Source organism: Aedes aegypti, chromosome 2 (assembly GCF_002204515.2).
Source record: "Aedes aegypti strain LVP_AGWG chromosome 2, AaegL5.0 Primary Assembly, whole genome shotgun sequence".
NCBI lineage: Eukaryota > Metazoa > Arthropoda > Insecta > Diptera > Culicidae > Aedes > Aedes aegypti.
This window is the reverse complement of record NC_035108.1, coordinates 181,313,537-181,337,599: the sequence shown is the minus strand read 5'-3', so window position 1 is coordinate 181,337,599 and position 24,063 is coordinate 181,313,537. Positions and strand designations below refer to the sequence as shown.

At 38.1% G+C, this 24,063-nt stretch overlaps 1 protein-coding gene across 1 annotated transcript in view; it reads right to left on the bottom strand.

The window, feature by feature from the left end:
* The window catches only part of LOC5572107 (tyrosine-protein kinase Dnt), a 320,019-nt gene that overhangs the window by 97,322 nt on the left and 198,634 nt on the right, over nt 1-24,063 (bottom strand). Inside the window, exons 8-9 of the mRNA XM_021843333.1 lie at nt 14,534-14,735; nt 12,748-12,907 (exon numbers count right to left, since the gene is read on the bottom strand). Coding sequence (XP_021699025.1) covers nt 12,748-12,907; nt 14,534-14,735 — 362 coding nt within the window. The remainder of the gene's footprint in view (nt 1-12,747; nt 12,908-14,533; nt 14,736-24,063) is intronic.

Here is a 24,063-nt window from a genome sequence, read left to right as displayed (position 1 = left end):
TTAATAACTTTCATAAATTTGATAATTATGATTATAGTGATAGTAAAATGAAGGTTGACAAGTCATTTCAGGGTGATAAAAAAATTGATTTTTTAAAGATTTGAAGGTTCTGCGAAAAGTATCAAATTGCTAAATGTACTAAAAATTTATTATTTTTCACATTAAATTTATCATTTTGAATGTACTTTGTCGAAATAATCAAAATTTCAAAAATTGAAAAATTTGTGTTCTGTATCTCGATACCTCCCTAACTCGATGGTCCCTTCAATATCGAGTTAGGGAGAGATGACTGTAATTCCTCGACAGATTCCTCCAGAAAATCCTTCACCGATGTTCTCCAGAAATTCCTTCAAAAATTCCTACCGAAATACATGCAAATATTTACTCCAGGAACTCTTAAAATGATTCTACCCAAATGTTTTTCAAGCATTCATCAAAGAGTTCCTCCAAGGATTCCACCTGGAAGACTTCAGGGATTCCACGAGAAAACAATGGAAAAAAATCATAAAAATTTCTTTTACGGGATATCACCAGGATATTTTTTAAGTGATTCCGCTTGAATTTTTCTAGAGGTTTCCCCAGGTTGTCCTGCGGTATTCTTCTAGGGAATCTTAAATAAATTCTTTTATGAATTCCTCCTTTGCTTCCTTCAAACATGATTACTTGTATCTTAGAAGGGTCCCTACCAGGCATTCGTCCTGGAATTTCTGCAGAAATTACTTCAAGAATCTACCAGAAATTTCTTCGAAGATTCCCAAATTCCATCAATTCCTTTCAGTATTTTTGGAGGATTATTTTTCAAGGAATCCATCAGGAATTACCATAAAGAATCCTGTAGGAACTCCTTCGGGGATCCATGAATTCCACATATAGTCATTGGATGATGTACTGGTGAATTTCCAAATTACTGAAATCCTAATAAGAAATTTCTGGTGAAATCCTTCTAAGAAATTTCTGGTAAAACTGCTGAGGAAACTTCTGAAAACCCTCAAGAATGCCTGGAGTTATTCCGCGAGAAACTCCTTGAAAAAGATCCGGATGAACCCCTTGATGAATTCTGGGATTGATTCCTTAAGGAGTTTCGGGAGAAATCCCTTGATGAGTTCCGCAAGGAATTCTTTGAGAAATTCCGGGAGATATGAGTAATCCCAGTATGGCAGCGTCCATTAATTACGTAACGCTAAAATTGGAAATTTTTGACCCCCTCCCCCCTCCGTAACGCTTTTTGTATGCAAAATTTCAAATTTTTGTATGAGCCGTAACTCTTGAGCCTACTCCCCCTTCCCCCTAAAGCGTTACGTAATTTGTGGATGCTGCCTTATGAAATAATGAATTTCTGGTTAAATCCATGGAGGTATTAGTAATAGCCCTCAAGAATATTCCGGGAGGAATTCCTTAGGGATTATTTTCTTGAGGAATATCGGGAAGCATCCCTTGATCAATGCCGGAAGAAATCCGTTTAGGAATTCCGGGAGGACTTCCTTAAAGAGCTCCTGCAGGAATCTCTTGGCGAATCCTCTAGAGAAAATTTCAGTAGAATTCCTTTATGTATTGCGGTAGATATCCGTAAGAAACAGCCTGATGGAACCCAGAATCACCGTAGAGGAATTTCTGTAGGAACTTTTGGAAAAATTCCTGATACAATCCCTGACAGAACTTCTGATGGATCCCTGAAGGTGTTCATTATGGAATCCTAGGAGGATTTTATAATGACATCTTAGAAGCCAAAACTCCCAATGAAATCTATCGAAGCCCTCCTGAGAAAATCTCTGGAAGAACTTCTGAGGGAGGGATTCTGATAATTTGCCTGGCGGAAACCCTTTAAAAAATCCCAAGAAGAAATCCTGATGGAATTCATTGAGAAACCTGTGATATATTCTCTAGAGAAATTCCAGGCGCGATCTCCGAAGGAACTCTTGATCCCTAGAAGTCCCTAGAGATACTTCTGAAAAAAATCCCTGTAGAAATTCCAGGTGGAATCTTTGAAGAAACTTCTGATGTAATCTCTAGAGGAAATCCTGATGGAATTTTTATAGAAACTCCTGTTGAAATTTCTGAAGAAATTATTGATAAGTTTTCTGATGGAATACCTGGAGGAACTCCTGGTGCAGTCCCTAAAAGAAATCCTAATGCATTTCCTCGAGGAAGTCCTGATACAATCTCTAGAGATATTCTAGGTGGAATCTCTGAATGAATTTCTGATGAAATCCCTGAAGGAATTTATGATAAGATTCCTGATGGCACTCCTGATAGAATCTTTAGAGGAACTCCTTATGATATCGCTAGAAGAATTCCTGTTGAAATTCCTCGAAGAACTTCGGATTTAATCTCTGGAGGAACTATTGATAGAATCTCTTGAAGAATTCCAGGTAAAATCTCAGGAAATCTTGATGGTATCCCTGGAGGAACTCCTGATGGAATCCCCAGATGAACTCTGATGAAAGTTCTAAAGTTATTCCTGATAGAATCCATAGAAGAACTCAAGATGGATTAACTGGAGAAAGTTCGTTACCGTTTTGGGTACTTTACTCTAGGACCCAACTTCGAGCGAAGATGGTTGAGAGAAAATTAGGAAATTACTTTTCGTCTAGTTATAAGATTGTCACTCATTTATTGTATACAAATTTGTAAGCAAATATTCCTTTTTAAATTCCGATAAGAAAGAAAAATCATGATTTTCATGGACAAAAACTTGATTAAATTCCTGAGAAACACCTGGTAGAATCATGAAGGAATTACTAAAAAAGTGCCTGGAGGTTTACCTGGAGGAATTCCTGGTGAAATTCCTGATAGATTCCTTGTAGGAATTCCTGGTACAATCCCTGGAGGAATTTCTTATTGAACTTCTGGTAGAACTGCTGGTGGATTTGTGGGGAATCTCTAGGGGAATAAATAGAAACAACTGGGACGTCGAAGCTTCCATTTGACATGCTGACATCGATGTTCGTGCAACATCCCTACAGACAGTACAATCAGTTCGTCGAACATTTGTCTCCGCCCATCGGTGGTTTGAGTAAAATCCAACTCGTACCATCTGTAGGGAAAATCAAACTCGTACCGTCTGAAGGGAAATTGCATGAACATCGACGTCAGTATGTCAAATTGAAGCTTTGACGTCTCATGAACTGAAGATGCAGATGGGTGGCAGGTCAAAATGCGTGAATGTATGCAGCATCGATGCAATAGTGATCTATAAAATGAGTGTTTTTGAGTTGTTTCTACATATTTCACTAGCGTTTCCAATAATCTTTAACCGTTTTCTTTAGCGAATTCACCAGGGAAGTTATTGTGAGGATTCCACCAGGAATTCCTTCAGAGATTCCTTCAGGAACTCCATCAGAGATTCCATCAGGAGTTTCTCTAGGAATCAGGAGTTATTCTAGGCAGGGTTCTGAATTTTCGTATCAATGATGCTAAATCTACGATTTTTCACACGTAAGGAGAATGCTTTTTTCGCTGCCTCACGTGAACATCTTTTATCGCTCACACTAATTTTCCCTGGAGCTACGAAGGTGGATAACCGAAAATCACTCCACTCCGGGGATAATATATTTTTCACTCCATCATATTTTCGCTCACCAACTGCTCCCGAGATTTATCACTATGTGGATAAACAAAAACTAGTGCCGGCGACGGGATTCGAACCTAGAACATTGCTAAAAACAACCGCGATGCGTGCACGCTAACCATACTACCACACCAACTTGACGAAAGGAGTGGTTAATTTGGTGCATAAAACCAACTGCTGCTTGTGGCGATGCATACAGGAAAAGTTCTCCATGGATCGGAGAAAGAGAAAACAAACTTTTCACAGCTGTGGATATGTGCAATTATGTATTTTCGCTTTGTTTTGTGGACGGATAAAATCGCAAGGCAGATAATCGCTGAAAATTGCTGTGAGGGATAAATCCATTATCGTGAGAGTGAGTGAGAATTCCGAAGCCTGATTCTAGGGAATTAAACACGGTTTCATTCAGGTATTCCACCAGGAGTACTTCTAAAGATTTAATCATGAATTTAAAACGAAAGATTCGTTCAGGAGTTCCTTCAGGGTTTTCATCAGGAGTCCCTCTATGGATTCCATCGAAAGTTCCTACAGAGATTCCATCGGAAGTTCTTCTAGGGATTCCATCGGAATTTTGTCTAAGGATTCCATCAAGAGTTCTTCTGGGGATTTTATCAGTCATTAGTCTAGGGATTACACCAGGAATTCCTGCATGGATTTCTTCTGAAACTCCTCCAAAGATTTCATCAGGAGTTCCTTTAGGGATTGCACTTGAATCTTATCTAGGGATTCGATCAGGAATTATTTCAGAGATTCTTTCTGGAATGCCTCCAGGAATTCCATCAGGAGTTCCACTAGAGAATATATAAGGAGTTCATCAAGAAATTTCATTAATATTTCTCCTAGGAATACCAGAATAGATGGAATATGTAGATCATCTAGGGATTCTATCAGGAATTCCATCAGGAAACTTACCAGGAATTGCTCCAGGGATTTTATCAGAAGTTCCTATAAGGATTTCATCAGGAGTTCATCAAGGAATTTTATCAGTTCCTCCAACAATAACTCCTCCTTCAGAGGTTCAGGTATTCTTGAGGGTTTTCAGGAATTCCTCCAACGATTTCACCAGAAATTTCTTATTAGAATTTCACCTGAAATTTGAATTTGAGAATTCCACCAGAGGTTCCTCCCCGGATTCCGCCAAGATGAACTCCAATGATCCCATAACGAATTTCCTGTGGGATTTGACCACAATTTGCTATAAAGATTCCACCAGTTATTCCTTCAGAGACTTCACCAGCATTTTCTCTAATTATTTCTCCAGTAATTTTTCGAGAGAAGTTTTAAAGGAATTTCACAAGGAGCTCATCTAGGGTTAATACTGGGAATATCACCAGAGTTTCGCTAGATTTTCGACCAAAAATATCTACCAGAGTTTCGCCAGAAAATCCTACCATAAAATACTTCAAAGGTTTAACAAGGATTTTCCTTCAGGGTTATCAGAAACTCCTCCAGCAAAATAACTGATATTTACTGGCAGGTTCAAACAAAACATTTCTCTGAACGCCATCAGGTTGAATCCCTGAAGGAAGAATTTCAAAAATCAATGGTGCAATTTATTGAGAAATCTTTGGAGCAATCAACAAAGAGATCACTGGAAAAAATCGCAAACAATTTAATATTATTCTGCAAGAACTTTTAAAACAATGCCTACAGAATTTCCTAACGGATTCTTTAAGGTAATTCCTGGTGGATTCCTTGAAAAACGTCCTTCAATAAATACTGAAAGGAATTGTTTCAGAAATTCTTTTTGGTAGAATATCAAAGTAATTCCTATTGAAATTCCAAGACAAATGCCTCGTAGGGTCCCTTCAGAGATATAAGGATAAATCTTTGAAGGAAACACTGGTGGAATTTATAAAAGAATTCGTTGAAGATTCCTTTAACAATACCGGAGGATAACCTGGGGAAACGTCTCAAAAAATTGCAAGCGGAATATCTAAAGGAATTCCTGCTGATATTCTGCGTGAAAAGTTTTGATGAACTCTTGTGCAGTATTTCTCGTGGAATCCCTGAAGGCTTCCCGGTGTAATCCTTGGAGGAATTCTTGGCGGAATCCTAGGAGGAACTCTTTGGTGAAACCTTGTATAAATCCTGGGTGAAATCATTGTAACAGTTCCTGTAGTAAATCTCTTCATGTATTTATGTAGGAACTATCGAAGGAATATCTAGAGGAAGTCGGCGAAGGATTTTCTGAAGTCTGTGGACAAATTGCTAGGAAAATCACTGAAAGATTTTTGTAGGATCAATTTTTGGTGGAAATTTAGAGGAATTTTAGAGGGAATTCCTGGATTAATTTCTGGGAAAGGATTTTTTAAGCAATCTCTTTAAGAATTTCTACAGAAATTCCTGGTGGAATCACAGGGAAAAATCTTGATAGAATTTGTTCATAAAGTCCTAAAGTTTCGCTGGAGGAATTCTCAAATAAATCTCTGGAGGATTTTTTGGTGGAATTCTGAAAGGAAACAAGAAGAAATCCCTCGAGAAGTTTTTGTTTAAATCCCTGGAGGAATCTGTAGAAAAATTCTAGAAAGGATCGCTGAAGGAATTTCTAGTGGAATTGCTGAAACATCTCCTTGTGGAATTTAAGAAGGAATCATGGAAGGAAGCCCTTAAAAAAGTCCTGGAAAAATCCTTGGTGGAATTTCTTGTGATAAATTTCTTGAAGAAATTATTGGGAAATATCATTACCAATTGTTATACCAATGTCTGGAGGAATTCTTGGAGACAACTTTGGAGTTACCCCTGAATAATAACTGAAGAAATTAATTAAGGAATTTTCGTATTGATTTTTGAAGGAAACAGTGGAGGAAATTTACAATAATTTGTACAGGAACCTTTGAATCTCTGGAAGAATGCCTGAAGGATTTTCCACTGAGGAATTTTTGGTTGGATCTCTGAATAAATTTCTAGAGGATTAAAAAAACAATTTTGGTAGAATCCCAGGAAGAATTTTTGGTTGAACCCCATGGTTTCATGGAAAAAGTTCAAAGAAGTTTATTTTTATTTATTTTATTTGGTCGGCCACCAGCGCAACTAGGGCTATATGGGCCGTCATAGGGCAGTTATATATACAATATTTCAATGATTAATACAATAAATATAAAGATACACTAATAATACAATAACACTAATACTATAATAATAACAAAGTGAATAATTAAAAACCTAACTTAACACCTTTAACTTTAGGAAACATACAATGCTTTCTATTAATTTCATAAGTTCAAAGAAGTATAACTAGAGAAAAGCACTAAAAGATTTTAGATAGAATGTTTGAAAAAATGTCCATAGTCATTCCCATATCGATGTGACAAGATATCGATTCTCCGACAGACACCCCTCATAATTTCAGAGTTTTGCCGGAATATTTCGTGCGAATTATAACTGAAATTTCTCATCAATATCCATTTCTTGCGGTACTTAAATGTTGAAAGTCTGTTCTTTTGACGTTGGATAACGTCTTACGGTAACATACTGGGGTACAATTTCGAAAAACGAAAAATCGGGCGCGTCACGAAAAGTGGTTAGATTTTGACTGTTAATAACTTTCAAACGCCCCCATAGATTTTCAAGATTCTTCCACCAATCGTTTGGAAATCTTTCTACGAATCTACTCCAATAATGAAAACTATTGATTTTCATGACTAAACTATTGAAAAAATGGTAAATATCGAGACATGTCTTATTTTTCATAGAAACGCACATTTTTCTTGCTGTTATAAGGCTTTGACGTTTTGAAGTTTACATATAACCGTAATTTCGGGTAAAATTGAACATTTTTCATGGTTTTTCTTGTCTGTTTTCAAAAATGATGAAAATGCCAAACAACTGATTGCAGGAAAACAAGTACGACAGCCAGCCTCTTTGGCTCATGTGCCAACATTTTCTAACAAATGTGTTTTTAGTGCTAAAAATCATCCCTTAAATAAAACATGGGGGAATCCCATTTCGGGGTAAAATTGATCATTTTTCAAGGCGATTATTATTTTTTGAAACGACTCTGCATAATGAATATGAGCTCCCTGCATCCGAATATGCTTGCTAAATTCTTAATAATGCAATAATTAAAGAAATAATGAATAGTTAATTTTAAGAATTGCGATCAAAACTCCTAAATGTAGGCAATTTCCTAAGGAAATACCTGATATCCAACAGAAACTTACCGTAATTTCGGGTGAAATTGATCACTTTTGACGGTTTTTCTGATATGTGTTCTATACTGTTGCCAATGCTAAACAACTTTATACAGGAAAACAAGTACGACGGTGAGTCTCATTGACTCATGTGCCGAAATATTCTAACAAATGTGATTTTAGTGCTAAAAATTTCATCAAAAACAAAAAATTGGGTAATCCCATTTCGGGGTGAAATTGATCACTTGTCAATACGATTATTGTTAGTTTCGAAACCTTCTCTATTTACTTACATTGAGCTCCCTGAATCCGAATATAATTTCTAAATACTTAACAAATCAATATTTATGGAAATATTAGATAATTAAATTCCAATAGTACCGCCGAAAACGCCTAAATGTAGGCAATTTCCTAAGGATTTTTAAAACATCTTACAAAAATTTAATTATTTCAACAAAATTAGCAATGTGGTACCTATTTTGATGATAAAATCTGTTTTGGGGATATATTTCAAGCAAACTCACAAGCTTTCAGAATGACACCATGTTCAACTCCTTGTTTAGAACTAGAAGTTTATTGATGTCTTCCAATACACGCCCGAACATGATTCTGCATTTTTACATTATTTCCATAGAAACAAACACTTTTAACAGCAAAAACTTCACAATACACAATTCGACAATAATTAAGACAAACAAACGTTCATTCACTACAATATTCATTGATTTTGGTGCTCTATTAGTAAGAATAAAATTTTGTGACACGGTGATCAATTTCACCCTACCGATCAATTTCACCCGAATTTACGGTAATTATTTCAACCATATGAGTTGGTACGAGTTTAGAAAAGGAAATCGTGCTCGGGGATATATTTTAAGCATCCTTACAAACTTTACTTACTTTGAATAATGCCGTTGTCGTCGTCGCTACCTACATATAAATGCATGCTAGAGCGATCATAGTATCAACTTGTCAAACAAAGAGCTAAAACTAATCAGCAACAGCTTTGTTGATGTTTTGATTTGATAAGAAATTGTCGATCGAATCGAAATACGCACACAGAGAAGACTGCAAAAATGCTACCGCCGCCCGACCCGAGCGACGGGAATCTAGGTAAAACGTTGTTTGCCATTTATCTCCGTTGAAAACTAATCAACCAAAATTATACTTGATAAATAAATAAATTAGGGGGGTCTGTAGCCTTGAGGATACGCTTTCGCTTCATAAGCGGAAGGTCATGGGTTCGATTCCCAGCCCCTCCCCAAAAAAACCCGTCCAGCCACCAGAAGACGCTTCACGGAGGACCGTGCTTTGGGGAGCACATCCATCCTCCGTCAGTATCAGATGGTGACTGAGACAAACTGACCCTCTTCGCAGGCAGCTAGCCTCACTAACAGCAGAGCTCTCTCCTACCTGCTCGGTGTTTTTGTGTATTCAGTTTGTATATTGTCGATATTTTTCCTGTTCTTTACCATGGCTCTAAATCCAGTAGTTTACCGCGTTTCGGCAGATCCTGCCAAACGGCGGGAAATGACGCATTTCGATCTTGCAACGGACAAGCCGCCGACCTATCCATCGGAGTGGTTCCGCAATAATCCGGGGGAAAAGCCGCCCATGGAATTACACATCATCCCAGAAAATCGCAGAGGTAACTTGCATTCGACCATTCGTCTGCAATTTACAGCCGGCACTTTAACCCCTGCTGTCGCAACTGCGTTTATATGGCACGAGTTATCCCGGGAGAAGTATACATTGTCACGGGAATGGACTTCCTTTAACCTAGCAATTGGTGCGAAGGGATCGAACATTTGCATCACCAATTTTGCAAATGTGGTCGAACTGAATAGTAATCTCGATTTGGTCGCAGAGAACGCTTTATTGGAGGTTAAAGAGTTGCGTCGGTAGCCTGTGTGCTGCGTATTATCGGGATCGACAGAGAAGAGTATAGGGAGCAAGTTATTACCCATATGAATGCCCTCATAACCCAGGCCCCTGGAACAGAAATTAATTTGGATCAAGTGTACATCCATTACCAGACCTGGGCTACATACGCCCAATACCCGAAGTGTCTGGCATTTGTCGACATGTATGGGATCCACAGTGTGCAGGATGAGGGATTGCTCTGCGCTGGTAGCGACGTTTTCTATATTGAAAATGTTCGGGAAGTCTATCGGGGAATTCGCACTATGGATCTGGACTAAGCCCGTGGCCACCCAGTACGACCAACTAACTGTGAATGGAGAAGAAATGGATCAGCCCCGGTCTTATGCCCTCTACTTCAGAGACTTAGGTCTTTTTGATAAATCTCTATACTCGGCGCCCTCCAATTCAGACTTACATCTGTTCCTTCATACTCTGGGTGTAACGGAAGATTCTGAAAGGTCGGTTAGGGCTAGACAAGTAGGCACGCCGCTGAAGAATGCCATCATCTCAAATGCCATGGTAGTGGCTTATGTGTACGGGAGGTACAACACTTTTCAGAAAGAATTCTCCCACGATGGAAGGCCGGTTGAGGCCCCCGCGATCGAAGCTGAGGATGAGTTTGAAGAAGCTGGTATGCCTGGCACAAAGGATCCAGACGCGTGGCTCGGATGGCTGCAGCAAAATAATGGTGTCATCCCGGCAGGAATCAAGCGGCAGTCCTATATGCACTGGCTTAATCATCCTGGATGTCGTCCGGGTACGATCGGGGAAATGTTGTACAAAGATGCAACTGCAGGCTTATTGACACTAAGACCAGACGGAGAGGATGAAGAAGAATAGAGGGTGGTCAGGGTTGGTCCGATGAGATCGATAAAACGTCCATGAAAAAAAAAGAGTAGGAGAGAGTGAAAGTAGATGTAAATATAGATAAGTTGAAAATAGATCTGTATCGATAAAGAAGCTACAGACCAACTGATTCCGGCACAGTAGTGGCCACGAGCACAGAGTGCCTTGAAAAAAAAATAATAATAATCAATCAATTAATAGTAATAGATGAAATGTCTCTGGTTGTAACTCTTTTACGTCGAATTCATTGTTGTGACCCTGAAAAGGGTCGTTTTGTTTGAAATTAGCATTAGCATTAGCATTAAGCATTTCGCACAAATTCGTAGGTGGTACAGACAATTGTATGAGGGTAGCTTCCTTCCTGTCCGTTACCAAAGTCAGTGATTTGGGACTAACCTCTAACTCTTAGACAAGATTGACGCATCCTCCGATAATCGAGAGCTGTCCTGGCCACGTCCTTGCGAAAGCTAAGGAATGGGATAGAATGATTGATTGAACACCTACTTAAGAAAGATGCAGAGAACTCTACGACCTCTCATAGATGTTACGGGATGTTGTGGAATGTTGATGGAAAGGGTAGTGCCAAAGGATACGTTCGGTAGACGTTCTGGCCGACAAATGGTTAGTATTTACGCATTGTTATTATGCGCTGCTGATCAGAACAAACTCACCAAATTCCATTTTCGAAAATCCTCCGCAGTCTATCGCTCCTCTAATAATGAACAATAGCTTGAGCCGTAACTTAACACTGCCCATCGAAATGCACGCACTGCAATTCTTAATCTATCCCGAACCGAGCATCCACAAATCACTTTCAATTTTTGAATCAACACGCTCGGGGATAAAAACGAGTCACGCGAAACAAATTCAATTGATGGTGCCATCACAGAGCACTCTCGAGCAAAACTTCACAAAACATCTTCGGTTTCAATCTCCGATAAAAAATCTATCTATCACTTTGAAAAATATGTTCCCACAAATCATTTGCACGTGGCGTCCGAAGGGTCGTTTTGTTTGAAATTGTGCTGAAATTCAATTTAGGTGCGTTCTCCACGGATACAACGAGTCAGCTGGATGTCCGAAACCGATCAGTTAGACCCCTCGCTTCTTGCAGGACCATGACGGCCGAGCTTTGGAATCGCAGATTTGCCTCTACATTTCCCCGGATACCACGACGAAGCAGAAGAAGTTCTTCATGGTGCAGAACTTCTTCGAGTATCAAATAAAATCATGCCAATCATCGTGCCTGGCAACTTTAACATCGATTTGAGCAAAGAGGAGAACATGGAGTCCGCAAACTTCATGGAGAAGTACCTCAACCTCAAACTGGCTTCGAAACCCATTGAAGCAATCAATCTTAGTGGATCATGCGTGGACCTAACGTTCAACCGGAATATTTGTTTGGGGAGCTAGAGTTACCGCTCATGCTTCTTCTTCCATCGAACGATTCTATCGGGTGTTGAAGTGTTAACCGAACCAACCAAATAATAACACACAATGTCCATGATAGGTCAGAATTGACGTGCAACAAATAGTATAAAAATTGATTGGATTTTATCAGTAGAAATCTTTCATAAGTTTGTGACAGTCTCAAGCCAGGAAATAGAAGAAGCTAACGTTATCCAACGTCAACTTGGCGGTTGTATCTCGGAAACAACCTCTTACTTTTTTCTTACAATTATTTCTAAAAACTCGTATAAATATTCTTTGGTTTCGCAATTATGTTCAAAAAGAGGCAGCAAAATGGTCCGTTAACCCTATTTAAAACAACTAGTAGCAATGTCGGTTCTTTAGCTTTAAAGTTTTACTATACTCTTTACTTCTTCTATGCTATGCTAATGTTTGTTCGATACCAGCACTTGTCCTGTATAATTTTGTCTTCGTTACTCGTCCCACTCCCAGATCCGTCGCAAGACATATGCATTTTATTCTAGCACACCGTACAAAGTATCAACCGAAAAAGCCTTGTCGGAAATCCCCGCCAGAAAAGTTCACCACTGGGTCTGTGCCAACGGGAAAGATATTTTGTTGCTGATATCCACCCTGAATGGGACAGGCAAATCGGAAGCATTTTCCTTTTCAGGTCATCGCCTATATCGTTCTTCCAGTCCCTGCCTGGCCATGTTTACCCATGATTGACGAATGGGGGTGAAAACGTAGAAAAACCCGGGGTCGTAATAAATCTTCGATTCAAAAATCACGATATTTGCGAGGAGAAGTGATGTAAGAAAAATAAACGAATGCCAAGAAAAGGATATGGGCCGTGCGAGTCCTTACAGTTTGAGGTTTCCTTTCGCTGCCAGTGGATAGGCAACTTTCGGTGGGCCTGAAAGCTCAGTGACAGCTGCCACCGGGAACAGTATGTTGGGATGGGACACCCCACACAGCGTTGATCCTTCCGACAGAAGATAGGCCACTTGACTGAGCGAGGCACCGTCTGCAAAAGAAGAGAAGAGGAAGTGTAAATGGTACGAAAAATTAGTTGTAAATTTTCAATCTTTGCTGATCATTTAATGATGGATTCTTCAGCATTAAGTGCTGATCAAACCAGCAACTATTATGTTATACGCCATTTTAGATCGTTGGGTTCTAAGATTTACCTATTTCAACTGCTAAGCAGACTACCCGAGCAAAGTCGAATAACAACCGGATAACATAGTGATAACAAGATGCTCATCATGATTTCATTTGGTTATTTTTTGTTATCAATACGAAGACTCTTGTTATCAACGAATTTTGAGCTGTCAGATCGAGGATGCCACCGACGGGTGAATGACGTCAAATGTTTGTTATCATAATTCGATCTTTATAACTAATTGACAGTTATCAATGAGGGAAATTGGCTGGATAACAAAACTTGTTATCAATGTGTTTCGAATGATAACACAATGAGCTATTTATATGCTATCTTTAGTATAAACTTTTGTTATCACGTTTGTTATGTTGCCTGCTTATTCAACCAAAATGATAACAATTTTTGTTTTCAAATGCTTGTTATCGGATAACATAACTTGTTATCATTTTGTTACCCAACTTTGCTCGGGTATGTATACCGTTTTGTCGCAAATTCCGAACATGACACATATTCTGAACAGTGGAGATTTCAAAAGTAAGAATTTGTATAACTTTCATATGTCGAAGACTTGAGTCATTGAAGAAATGATCATTCAGTGTAGATTTTTAATAAAAAAGTTGACTGTTTGAAATATGACGGTACATTTCTGATTCAACTAATTCCATAAAATTCAGAAAGCTCATTTGATTAAAGAAAATCAGTCTAAATACAACTACGATTTTTAATGGCAATTCAAACAGTTGGGTCCAGGATACGGAAACTCAGGCCTCGCAAGGGATGAGTAGCAAATTGAGAAGATTAATGGCTAGTTACCTATTCGAACCCGATGCGGACATGGAAAGTGGATCACCACAATTGAATGCACCGCACAATAGCAAATAATTAAAACGACAAGAGGCTTCGGAATCGAATGGAATTTGATTCCGCACTCGGTTAGGCTGAATGGGAAGAGATAAATGGCCAGTAGATGAATTCCATCCAAAATGAGTCGAATTTGAGCCCGATAATCTTCATTTTGAATTAAAATTTTACGCATGTTTTAATTGTGATAGAATAAGTGTTTTCCATACGTAAAGTGGCAATTTTGACTCAAAAGTAAATTTTGAAAAGGGCCTGTGAGGTTTTAAAAACGGTATGTCTGAAAAATGTCGGGAATCTAACTCAGACACCTTCAGCATGGCTTTGCTTTGTAGCCGCGGGCTCTAACCACTCGATTCCTTAGCCCCCTACTATTTAATTATTCATAATAAACAAATCAATGTATTTTTTTTTGTATTCCAAGTGATTCCCTTTAACTTCTTCTTTTCTCTGAAATCGACTGTTTCAGAGCAAAAATTTTCCAAATAAATTACCTATGCAAAACGCTTCTTCTACCATACCAAAAATATGTGTAAAATTGACTGCAAATCGCAGATGGTCGAGTTCTGCGACTGGTTGATTTGATATGGAATTCCTCAGTAGTGGCATACCAACAATCATCCGACTTACCGACAACAGTTTTGATTAGGACGTCCCTCGTCTCCCCGAGCGGATGATGCAGCACTCCATAGAAGATCCTTCCGTAGGTGCCCTCCTGTGCCAACTGTTGGCAGATGATAGTGTCCGGCGAGACGGCAATTCGTCGGAGCTTATCTTTTGGGCTGGAACTATTGCTATGGATACTTCGGGCTGGAGTGGATAGGCTGTACACCTGTGAAAGAGAAACCGGAGTGAAATGTGTTAGTGAAAGGGGACCTCAACAAAATGGGAAATCAGATAAGTGCATTTAATACGACCGAAGAGAAATTGCGGATTTTTCCCCTTCAATGCGTAGATATAGAACGCCTGTGGGTGGGTGTGCCGGTGAGTCATGTGCGGATTGTAGGATTGAATACAGCAATCGAGAGGAGTGTAATCTATCAATTTGGGGTCTTGACAATTGGTTGGTTGCCATCGAGATGGGCAATTGTCTGGCGAAGGTATAGCGTTTCTGCAAAACCGATTAGATGCTATCATGTTACGGTCAAGGATTCATTGATGAGCATGAGTACGAATCATTATTTTGGTTTTAGGGTATTGAATTGAAATGGATCGTCGAACATCGATACAAATGAATGGATACTGAGTGGCCAACGGTTAGTGTATCATGTAATTAATCCAAGTTATTTGTGCAGAAATTGTCTCTAAGTAAACTGTTCTGTTGATGCAAGTACAGTAGAATTAGAAAAACATTTTATTTTATTTAATTCGATATTTGTTCCAATGTTTCAACATTCAAAGCTAAAGCAAGACAATTGTATATTCTATGTAACTCATTAGTACTGTACCAGAGAGAAAATTTCAAAATCATTTTCAAAATTTATTTTGAATCATTTGCAGAGCTTTCTTTTTGGTGTTACAACATCTAGTCCATATTCGTACAGTATACAACATGGCTGGCCTGAAAATTTCATTTAAAATCAAACAATAAAGAACAAGCTTGTTCTTCAGACAATGTTTTGATTGCCTGTTAATAAGTGGATACAGCTATTTTACATATTTGTTACATTTGGCTTGGATACCCTCATCGTGATTTTTGAAAGTTATTTTTTATCAAGCATATGAGCCCTAGATACTTAAATTCATCTGACCAACTTATTGACCCCTCTCATCGTTACAATATGTCTCCTTGAAGGTTTCTAATGAAGGCTTTTGGTTTATGTGGGAATATTATTAGTTGAGTTTTGGAAGCAGGTAATTCAGGTAAGTCACCAATATTGGTCCCAAAATGCTGCCTTAGCAAACAACAGCTTATACAGGAAGTCATTTAAACTTGAAGCTCTGATGAAAATGTTGTATCTGAGGTGTACGGTTTGACAGATAACTGCAAGCTTATTGAATAATAGCTGGAAGCTTCTGCAGGATTTTTGTCTGGTTTAAAAATTGGTACAACCTTAGCATTTTTCCATTTGTCAGGAAGATATGCTAATTCAAAACATTACTTAAATATATCAATTAGGAATGATAAGCTACTTTCTGGAAGTTTCTTGATGAGGATGAGGAATATTCCATCATCGCCAGGAGCTTTCATATTCTTGAATTTTTTGATAAGAGTTCTCACTTCTTTCAAATCAGTCTCCCAGGAATTTTCGAAAACGTTTTCTTGATTGAGAATATTTTCGAAGTCCTGAGTGACTTGATTTTCAATTGGACTAGTAAGTACTAAATTTAAATTGTGCGCGATTTCAAACTGCATAGCAAGTTTTTGAGCTTTTTCGCAATTAGTTTGTAATAATTTGTTTTCCTCTTTCAATGCCGTTATTGGCTTCTGAGGTTTTTTCAAAATTTGAGATAATTTCCAAAAGGGCTTAGAACCAGGGTCCATTTGAGAAATTTTATTTTCAAAATTTTTGTTCCTTAATTGTGAAAAACGTTTTTTGATTTCTTTCTGCAAATCCTGCTATATATTCTTTATAGCAGGATCACGAGTGCGTTGATCCCGGGATTCGGGATTTTATTTTTCAAACGTGCTACGATATCGGCAAAGGATTTACCGTGGGTAGATACATTCGAAATTGAAAGATTCGAACGGCTACCCGACGGATTTCAATTAGTTTGTGAATGAGCATGATTATTATCTTCCTGATGGGTATGATTCTTAATCAAGCGATCGTTGACTGAAATGAGCATTGTTCGATACTCTACCAGGGAAATTCCAGAAACGACCGTTATCGTAACGGACATTACCGTTCATCTGTCTGGCTCGAACTTCGACGACTCGCCTACGCAAAGCAAGCGCAATAGTTTAACTTATGATTGCCCCCGCAATTTGCGCATATGAACTTATCGGTATCTTCCTTCACAGGACAGACGTCCATAGCATGAGAAAAATCTCCGCAAATCATGTATTTAGCATCCATGCGGCAATGTTTTTTACCATGACCCCACTTTTGGTACCGACGGCACTGAGTGGGGTTCTGGTAATTTTCTCCAGGTTTCAGGTGATTATAAAACGAAGCCTAAAGAATCTGACAACCGTTCGCACTGAAAACCTATCAAATTACTGGCTTGCTGGTGGTGACCAATCGGATAAATTTTCAACGCGGAGCGATGTTTGGTTTTTAAGTCTTGTGCTCTAGAAAATTTGAGATGTGGCTTCGTTCTATAATCACCTTCAGGAAATGTTCCCATGTCACACGGATATTGAACATAAGTCTTGCTTTTTCTACAGCTTGAATATTATTTAGATCTTTTTTTGTTAAAGTGAACTAAATAATATTTCTTGAGAAAGCCCTCTCCGAACAAAGCCAATTCATAATGATTAATTGAACAGGGTAAAATCCAAGTAAATCATTTATTCCACTTGAGAGACCTTTCAAGACAACTTGCTTCTTCTCTTCAAGATGTTTGAGAAGAAGTTCGCGATCTTTAAGAATTTCCGTCAAAACGCGACAGTCTCCTTTCTTTGCGATTTGGGAGGAAACTTTGATTCCCCTAATGGAGTTCAAGATCTCCTGCCTAAATCCCCCAAACAACTCATCACGATTGGCGGCGCTCTTTGCTTCCTCACTTGAATCAAAGGGCCTGGGCTAGAGGCTGCTTCGATTTGGTGTTCGGAAAATTTATCTAGAGCATTGAACTGATGGCTCATTTCGATGCAATTATCAACATTATCCATTTCACCCTTGGAAGAAAGTTCGCACTGCGGAGAAACGTCTTTTCTTCCATTCTTGCCACGTTTAGTGACCGTTTTAAATCCCACTTTTTTGGAAGGAAGTTGTGAATTCAGAGATTCACCCTTCCTTTTGTTTGTAGTTGCAACCATGTTTAGTGAATAAACGAAATAAGACGTGACCTTCGAGAGCGATTTATAGTTAGCCTCCATTTAGCCTCCAACAGAAAAATTGCTGTTGTAAGGTTTTTGGAGGCTAACTTCAAAATGTTGGAGGCTAAGGTTATTTTGGGGACAAACTAATAACGCCAATCGAAAGATCAGACAATTTACAATCGAAATAAGTGCAGAAACTTTGAGTTTTGGTTGAAAATTGCGGCTATATGATAAAAATCAAAATCCTCCTACCAACTTGTATGCAAGTTTAGAGGCTAACTACAGAAATCACGAAAACTGTGGAGGCTAAGGTTTTGGCAGAGTAAATTGATGAACCCAACACATGGAAAGTTAGCTGGGATCCAGACGAAGTGATTGATGCTAAGAAATCGAAAATCCGTTGATACATACTCAACTTTTTAGGAAATCTACGGATTTTTATAATTTCACGGGATTTTCAAGCATGGGTCCTACTAAAAGTTGGAGGCTAAGGTTTTGGTAGAGTGAATTGATTAATCCAGCACACGGAAAGTTAGCTGGGATCCAGACGAAGCGATTGAGACTAAGAAATCGAAAATCCTGCATTTTCATCTCCATTGACATACTTATAAGCATTCTCAAGATAATCTCGTATGGTCATATGATTATTAAATTCCTTCAGAACAGCGTTTATTTCTGCCCAATCTTTGTCAGTTACGACTCCGTGGAAAGGTGGCCAATAATGATGCTCATTTTCAAACGAGATCCTCACATTCCATACGAAAAATCGAAGAGAATCAGTTGATCGATCGTTTGTGATATATGTCGCCAAGGATACTATTTTCGCTTTATTTTTGCCTTCAATTGTCACAGGTCGAACGAGGCTGAATAACATCCTCTGTTGATGATTGTCATCAGCCATGTTTCTATGACCTGTTCCATCCAAATGGTACATCAGTAAAGGTTCACTTCGAGATGGTTGAAATGTTTTGAATTCTGTATCCATTATTGAATTTTGTGGGTGAGAAATCAATATCACTTGTAATGGACAATCGTTAGCTATTTTCAAAAATCTGAATTCAGCTTTTCCTTTCTTAAGTACTCGAGGAAGCGTTTTTTCTACAAGCCACATGCTATGAAGGGATTCCATGACTTTAGTATGAAGATAGTCTTCAGCTCTAGCTTCTCTCCTCAGATTGTATATCGTTGTTATTGTTATTGGCCAACTTGGTTTATCGCAGATAATTTCATCTGTTTCCGTTGAAATTATGATTTTGTCAGCATCCACCAGTGGTCCGTTACGTAAGCTCTCTTGTTTAGCAAGAGAGCGATTTGGTCCTCTCAATTGAAAAGTCTTGCACGACTGTTCGGAATGAAGTCTTGGATTAGTCGGCTCCCATACTTCAAATAGTTTTGTTCCATCAGGCAAGGTCAAATCTTTTTTCTGCACTACATGTCGTAATTTATAGAGTTCACAGGCAGTATAAGCACCTTCAACACAATACGCCGATATCTCCAGGATGTCATCTCTTTTCAGGTATTTTGCTCTTTCACGTTAATGACGTAGCAAATGTGGTTCTGCTTTTGCCATTCGTTCACCACAATGCTTGTGTAGTCGTATGGTAAAAAGAATGGTTTGCCACGTACATCCTTTGAAACATATTTGTTCCACTCTTCGCTCGATAATAATTCGAGCTCGATGATAATTTTTCATAATTATGCCCACTCCAAATGTAGTTATGTTTGCTTTGATTCGAATTTTTGGATTGTATTCCATCCGTTTCCTCGGCCGAAGTTTTGGTTTCCATGTCCATGTCTTGGATTGTTGGTCCATTTTCCTTTACTGTTGTTTTACATCCCGGCTAACTTTCCGTGTGCTGGATTTATCAATTCACTCTACCAAAACCTTAGCCTCCATGCTTGAAAATCCAATAAAATTATAAAAATCCGTAGATTTCCCAAAAAGTTGAGTAAATATCAACGGATTTTCGATTTCTTAGTCTCAATCGCTTCGTCTGGATCCCAGCTAACTTTCCGTGTGCTGGGTTCATCAATTTACTCTGCCAATACCTTAGCCTCCACAGTTTTCGTGATTTCTGTAGTTAGCCTCCAAACTTCCAAACGTCATATAGCCGCAATTTTCAACCCAAAATTCAAAGTTTTTACACTTATTTCGATTGTAAATTGTCTGATCTTTCGATTGGCGTTATCAGTTTGTCCCCAAAATGCTCCAAAACCTTAGCCTTCATCATTTTGTAGTTAGCCTTAAAAAACCCTACAACAGCAAAAAATGTTTTGGAGGCAGGGATGCCAAGTCAATTTTTCTAAAATCTGAAAGATTTTGAAAATTTGTCTGGACAAGTCTGTATTGCTTATGTCGTAAATGGAGAACCTTACAAATTATTCACAAAACCTAACAAATTCATTTAAAATTTTATCTGGATCTTCCAGATTTTTGAAACATGGGGCTTCGAAAATCTGGAATATTCCAGACAAATCTGGAAGGTTGGCAACGCTGTTCGGAGGCTAAATGGAGGCTAACTACAAATCGCTACCTACGAGAGGTTTTTTCCCAAGACGGTGTCCAAGAAGGATTACAGTCACCCCACAGTTATGGATAGCACACAGATACGGATCAAAGTTGCATTCAAACTAGAATATCTTCTCAAATATAGTTGGAATTACCCAAAACACATTTTACCTACGTGAATCATAAATCTATATAGCATCGCAATCAATTATACTATGCTTAAGCATATTTTTTCCGTCCGTAGGAAATAAAATGTTAACCGTATTCCCAGTAACATTGATTCATAACTGTGGGGCAATAAAAACCATACCACAGTTATGAATCAACGATAAGACGATTCCGAAACAAACGCCAAAACGTATGCTTTCAATAACACACCATTCGTTTTCCTCGCAGATAAATTGCTGTTACAGTGTTTTGTTCCATAATATGAGTCGATTTGATCCATAATAAGGATCCTCCTCTCCCACTGATCCACATCTGTGGGGTGGACAGCGATTGAAATTTCTAGCAAAATTGATACTTTTTCGTAATAATTGGGAATTTTAAGGTGTATTCCAAAAAAAAACAAATATATTCTGCAGTGCCAGGAAGGTAATTTTGTTTTGTACAGCGTCACCATGCTTATTAATCACATATTGTTCTGAAAAATTACCATAAGTTGATCCATAACTGTGGGGTGACTGTAGTTAGCCTCCAACAGAAAAATTGCTATTGTAGGGTTCTTGGAGGCTAAGGTTTTGGAGACGAACTAATAACGCCAATCGAAAGATCAGACAATTTACTATCGAAATAAGTGCAAAAACTTTGAGTTTTGGTTGAAAATTGTGGCTATATGATAAAAATCAAAATCCTCCTACCAACTTGTATGCAAGTTTAGAGGCTAACTACAGAAATCACGAAAACTGTGAAGGCTAAGGTTTTGGCAGAGTAAATTCATGAACCCAACACATGGAAAGTAAGCTGGTATCCAGACGAAGCGATTGATGCTAAGAAATCGAAAATCCGTTGATATTTACTCAACTTTTTAGGAAATCTACGGATTTTTGACGTTGGATAACGTCTTACGGCAACATACTGGGGTACAATTTCGAAAAACGAAAAATCGCTCGCGTCACGAAAAGTGGTTAGATTTTGACTGTTAATAACTTACTAACGCCCGGATAGATTTTCAAGATTCTTGCACCAATCGATTGAAAATCTTTCTACGAATCTACTCCAACAATGAAAACTATTGATTCTCATGACTTAACTATTGAAAAATTGAGAAATATCGAAGCATGTCTTATTTTTCATAGAAAAGCACATTTTTCTTGCTGTTATAAGGTTTTAACGTTTTGAAGTTAACATATACCGTAATTTCAGGTGAAAATGATCACTTGTCAGTGCGATTATTGTTATTTCTTGAAACGACTCTACATAATAAATATTAGTGAAGGAAGATACGTGTGTTTCCGAACAAGGACTACTTTATTATGACATTCTCTACTTAGTATTCATCAAAGCCTACTACAGTTCGGCCATCTTGACAAGACACATCGTCCTCGATGTAAACGGCAACTCCAACGTCATCTTTTGTAGGTCTCCAACTCGTTGATTCAGTCATCGATGTTGTAATGCTTGTGACACACAGTCAGTTGACGATTTCAACTTCAAGCTCCTGTTTCATTCGTTACTCCTCTCTTCCAAGATCCTTAGAAGAAGAGTAATGCTCCTTCCAGACTCCAACTTGTATTTTCATTGTTTGACATCTGTTGCGTAGGTTCAACAAAATTCTGCTAATCACCTTTAACTTGTTTCGTACAGCTACTTGAAATTTTGATTCCTCTTTCCAGAAAACTGAGGTTTCTATCCCACTTCTGAAACTGAAGGAAGATACGTGTGTTTCCGAACAAGGACTACTTTATTATGACATTCTCTACTTAGTATTCATCAAAGCCTACTACATTAGCTCCCTTAATCCGAATATGCTTGCTAAATTCTTCATCATATATATAAAATCCCAGAGTTGTCGGTCTGTCTGTCAGTAACGCTTTGAAATATTTCACCAAAAAGTTTCACTGAGCGCTAAAACAGCAATTTTAGAGGACTACAACAGTATATTTGATTGTAAGAACATTACAATTGCAAATTGTAGAGCACTACAATAGCTCTTTGACAGAATATTCTGGAGTTCTCTGGAATTTTGTTCATTCCAATTTGTAGAATATTCTCGAACCCTTCGTCATTGTCGTCTGTTTAAAAATTTGGTTGGTGACTAAAACGTGAACAAATCAACTTCAAGCAAATTGTAATTCGGTCGAACTTGAATCGGGTTGGAGTTGAAAATGTAAAATGGTCTTATCCACTGGTGTACTAAACCAGCTCGGTCGAAGAATTTTGACACTAGAGCGGGTCCAGATCACGTGGCGACCATACGGGAGCGTGCCCCGCTCAAGTGTCACAATTCTCAGACCGAGCAAATTTAGTAAACCGGTGGATTAGACCATAGGTTTCCACAGTTCCAGCTCAGGTTCAAAAACGAGCTCGACACATATAAAAGCAAGATAAACATGAATGAGATGAATGTGCGCCAAATATTCGAGATTTATTAATTTACAGTGGAACCTCTATGAGTCGATGTTCCGACTCGATATCGACTCATGGATGCATACTAAAAAAAACAAGATTTTATGCTTACTATGATGATCCCTTAAAACAGCTTTCTAAAACATTCCTGTTCCATGACTCGATATTTCCTTGAGTCGATAGTCTTTTCACCACAACTGTGATTTTGGAAAATGACAGTGAATCATACTAAACTGCGGCAACTATTCGGGAGAACATGCTAGAATTTTTGGTAAGATTCTACTCTCTAAATTATAGAATTTTTCACAACAGAAAAAAACACTACAACAGTATATAAGGCTATAATTATTTCAGATTAGAACACTACAACAGTTTGTAGGCCACGTGCTCTATGGAGTATGGCTTGTGCATAAATTTAGGCGATTTTGTACTCATCAATATCATGCGATTTGAAAGATTTAATCGTACCGTAATCCGGGGTATCATTGATCATTTCTTAGGATGTTTCTTAAAAAATTTATTTGAAAATGCATATGTGGCAAGTTTTATATTTTTAAAACAAGTACTGACACCCAATGCTCGAGTCTATATACTGTATTTTGTTTTCTCAAAGTTTAAAGCATGTTGATTAAAATGTTATAAGTGATTTTTTGATTCAGCTGATATGGGGTAACATTGATAACCCATGAAAACAACATTCGGTTATATTTAAAACATCATTACTAACTAAAATCATGGTCCCTGAAGCCGAATATGAAGACCAAACTCTTTCAATTCATTTACTTCTTGAGTTATTTCAAAATAAAAAAACACCTTGAATTGTGAAATACGCCTAAATGTAGGCAATTTCCTAAGGAATATTTGCATTCTTAATAGTATTTTGTGAATTGTGCTTAACTGAACATATTTATAAAAATTTTGGAAACTGAATCGTTTTCAGCGATGTCATTTTTAGTAACAAAAGCTTTTCTTCTGCTCATATCGTTTTCAGAACTCATGTGAGACATGATTCATTGAGCATTGCATCCATATCCATGAAAATCAATATTTCCAAAAATTGAAAAAAATACGCATAGACACAACTCAATTTTTGCAAAAACCATAATGTTCAATAGATCGTGCATAGAAGGAAGGAAATCACCATTCACGCATTGA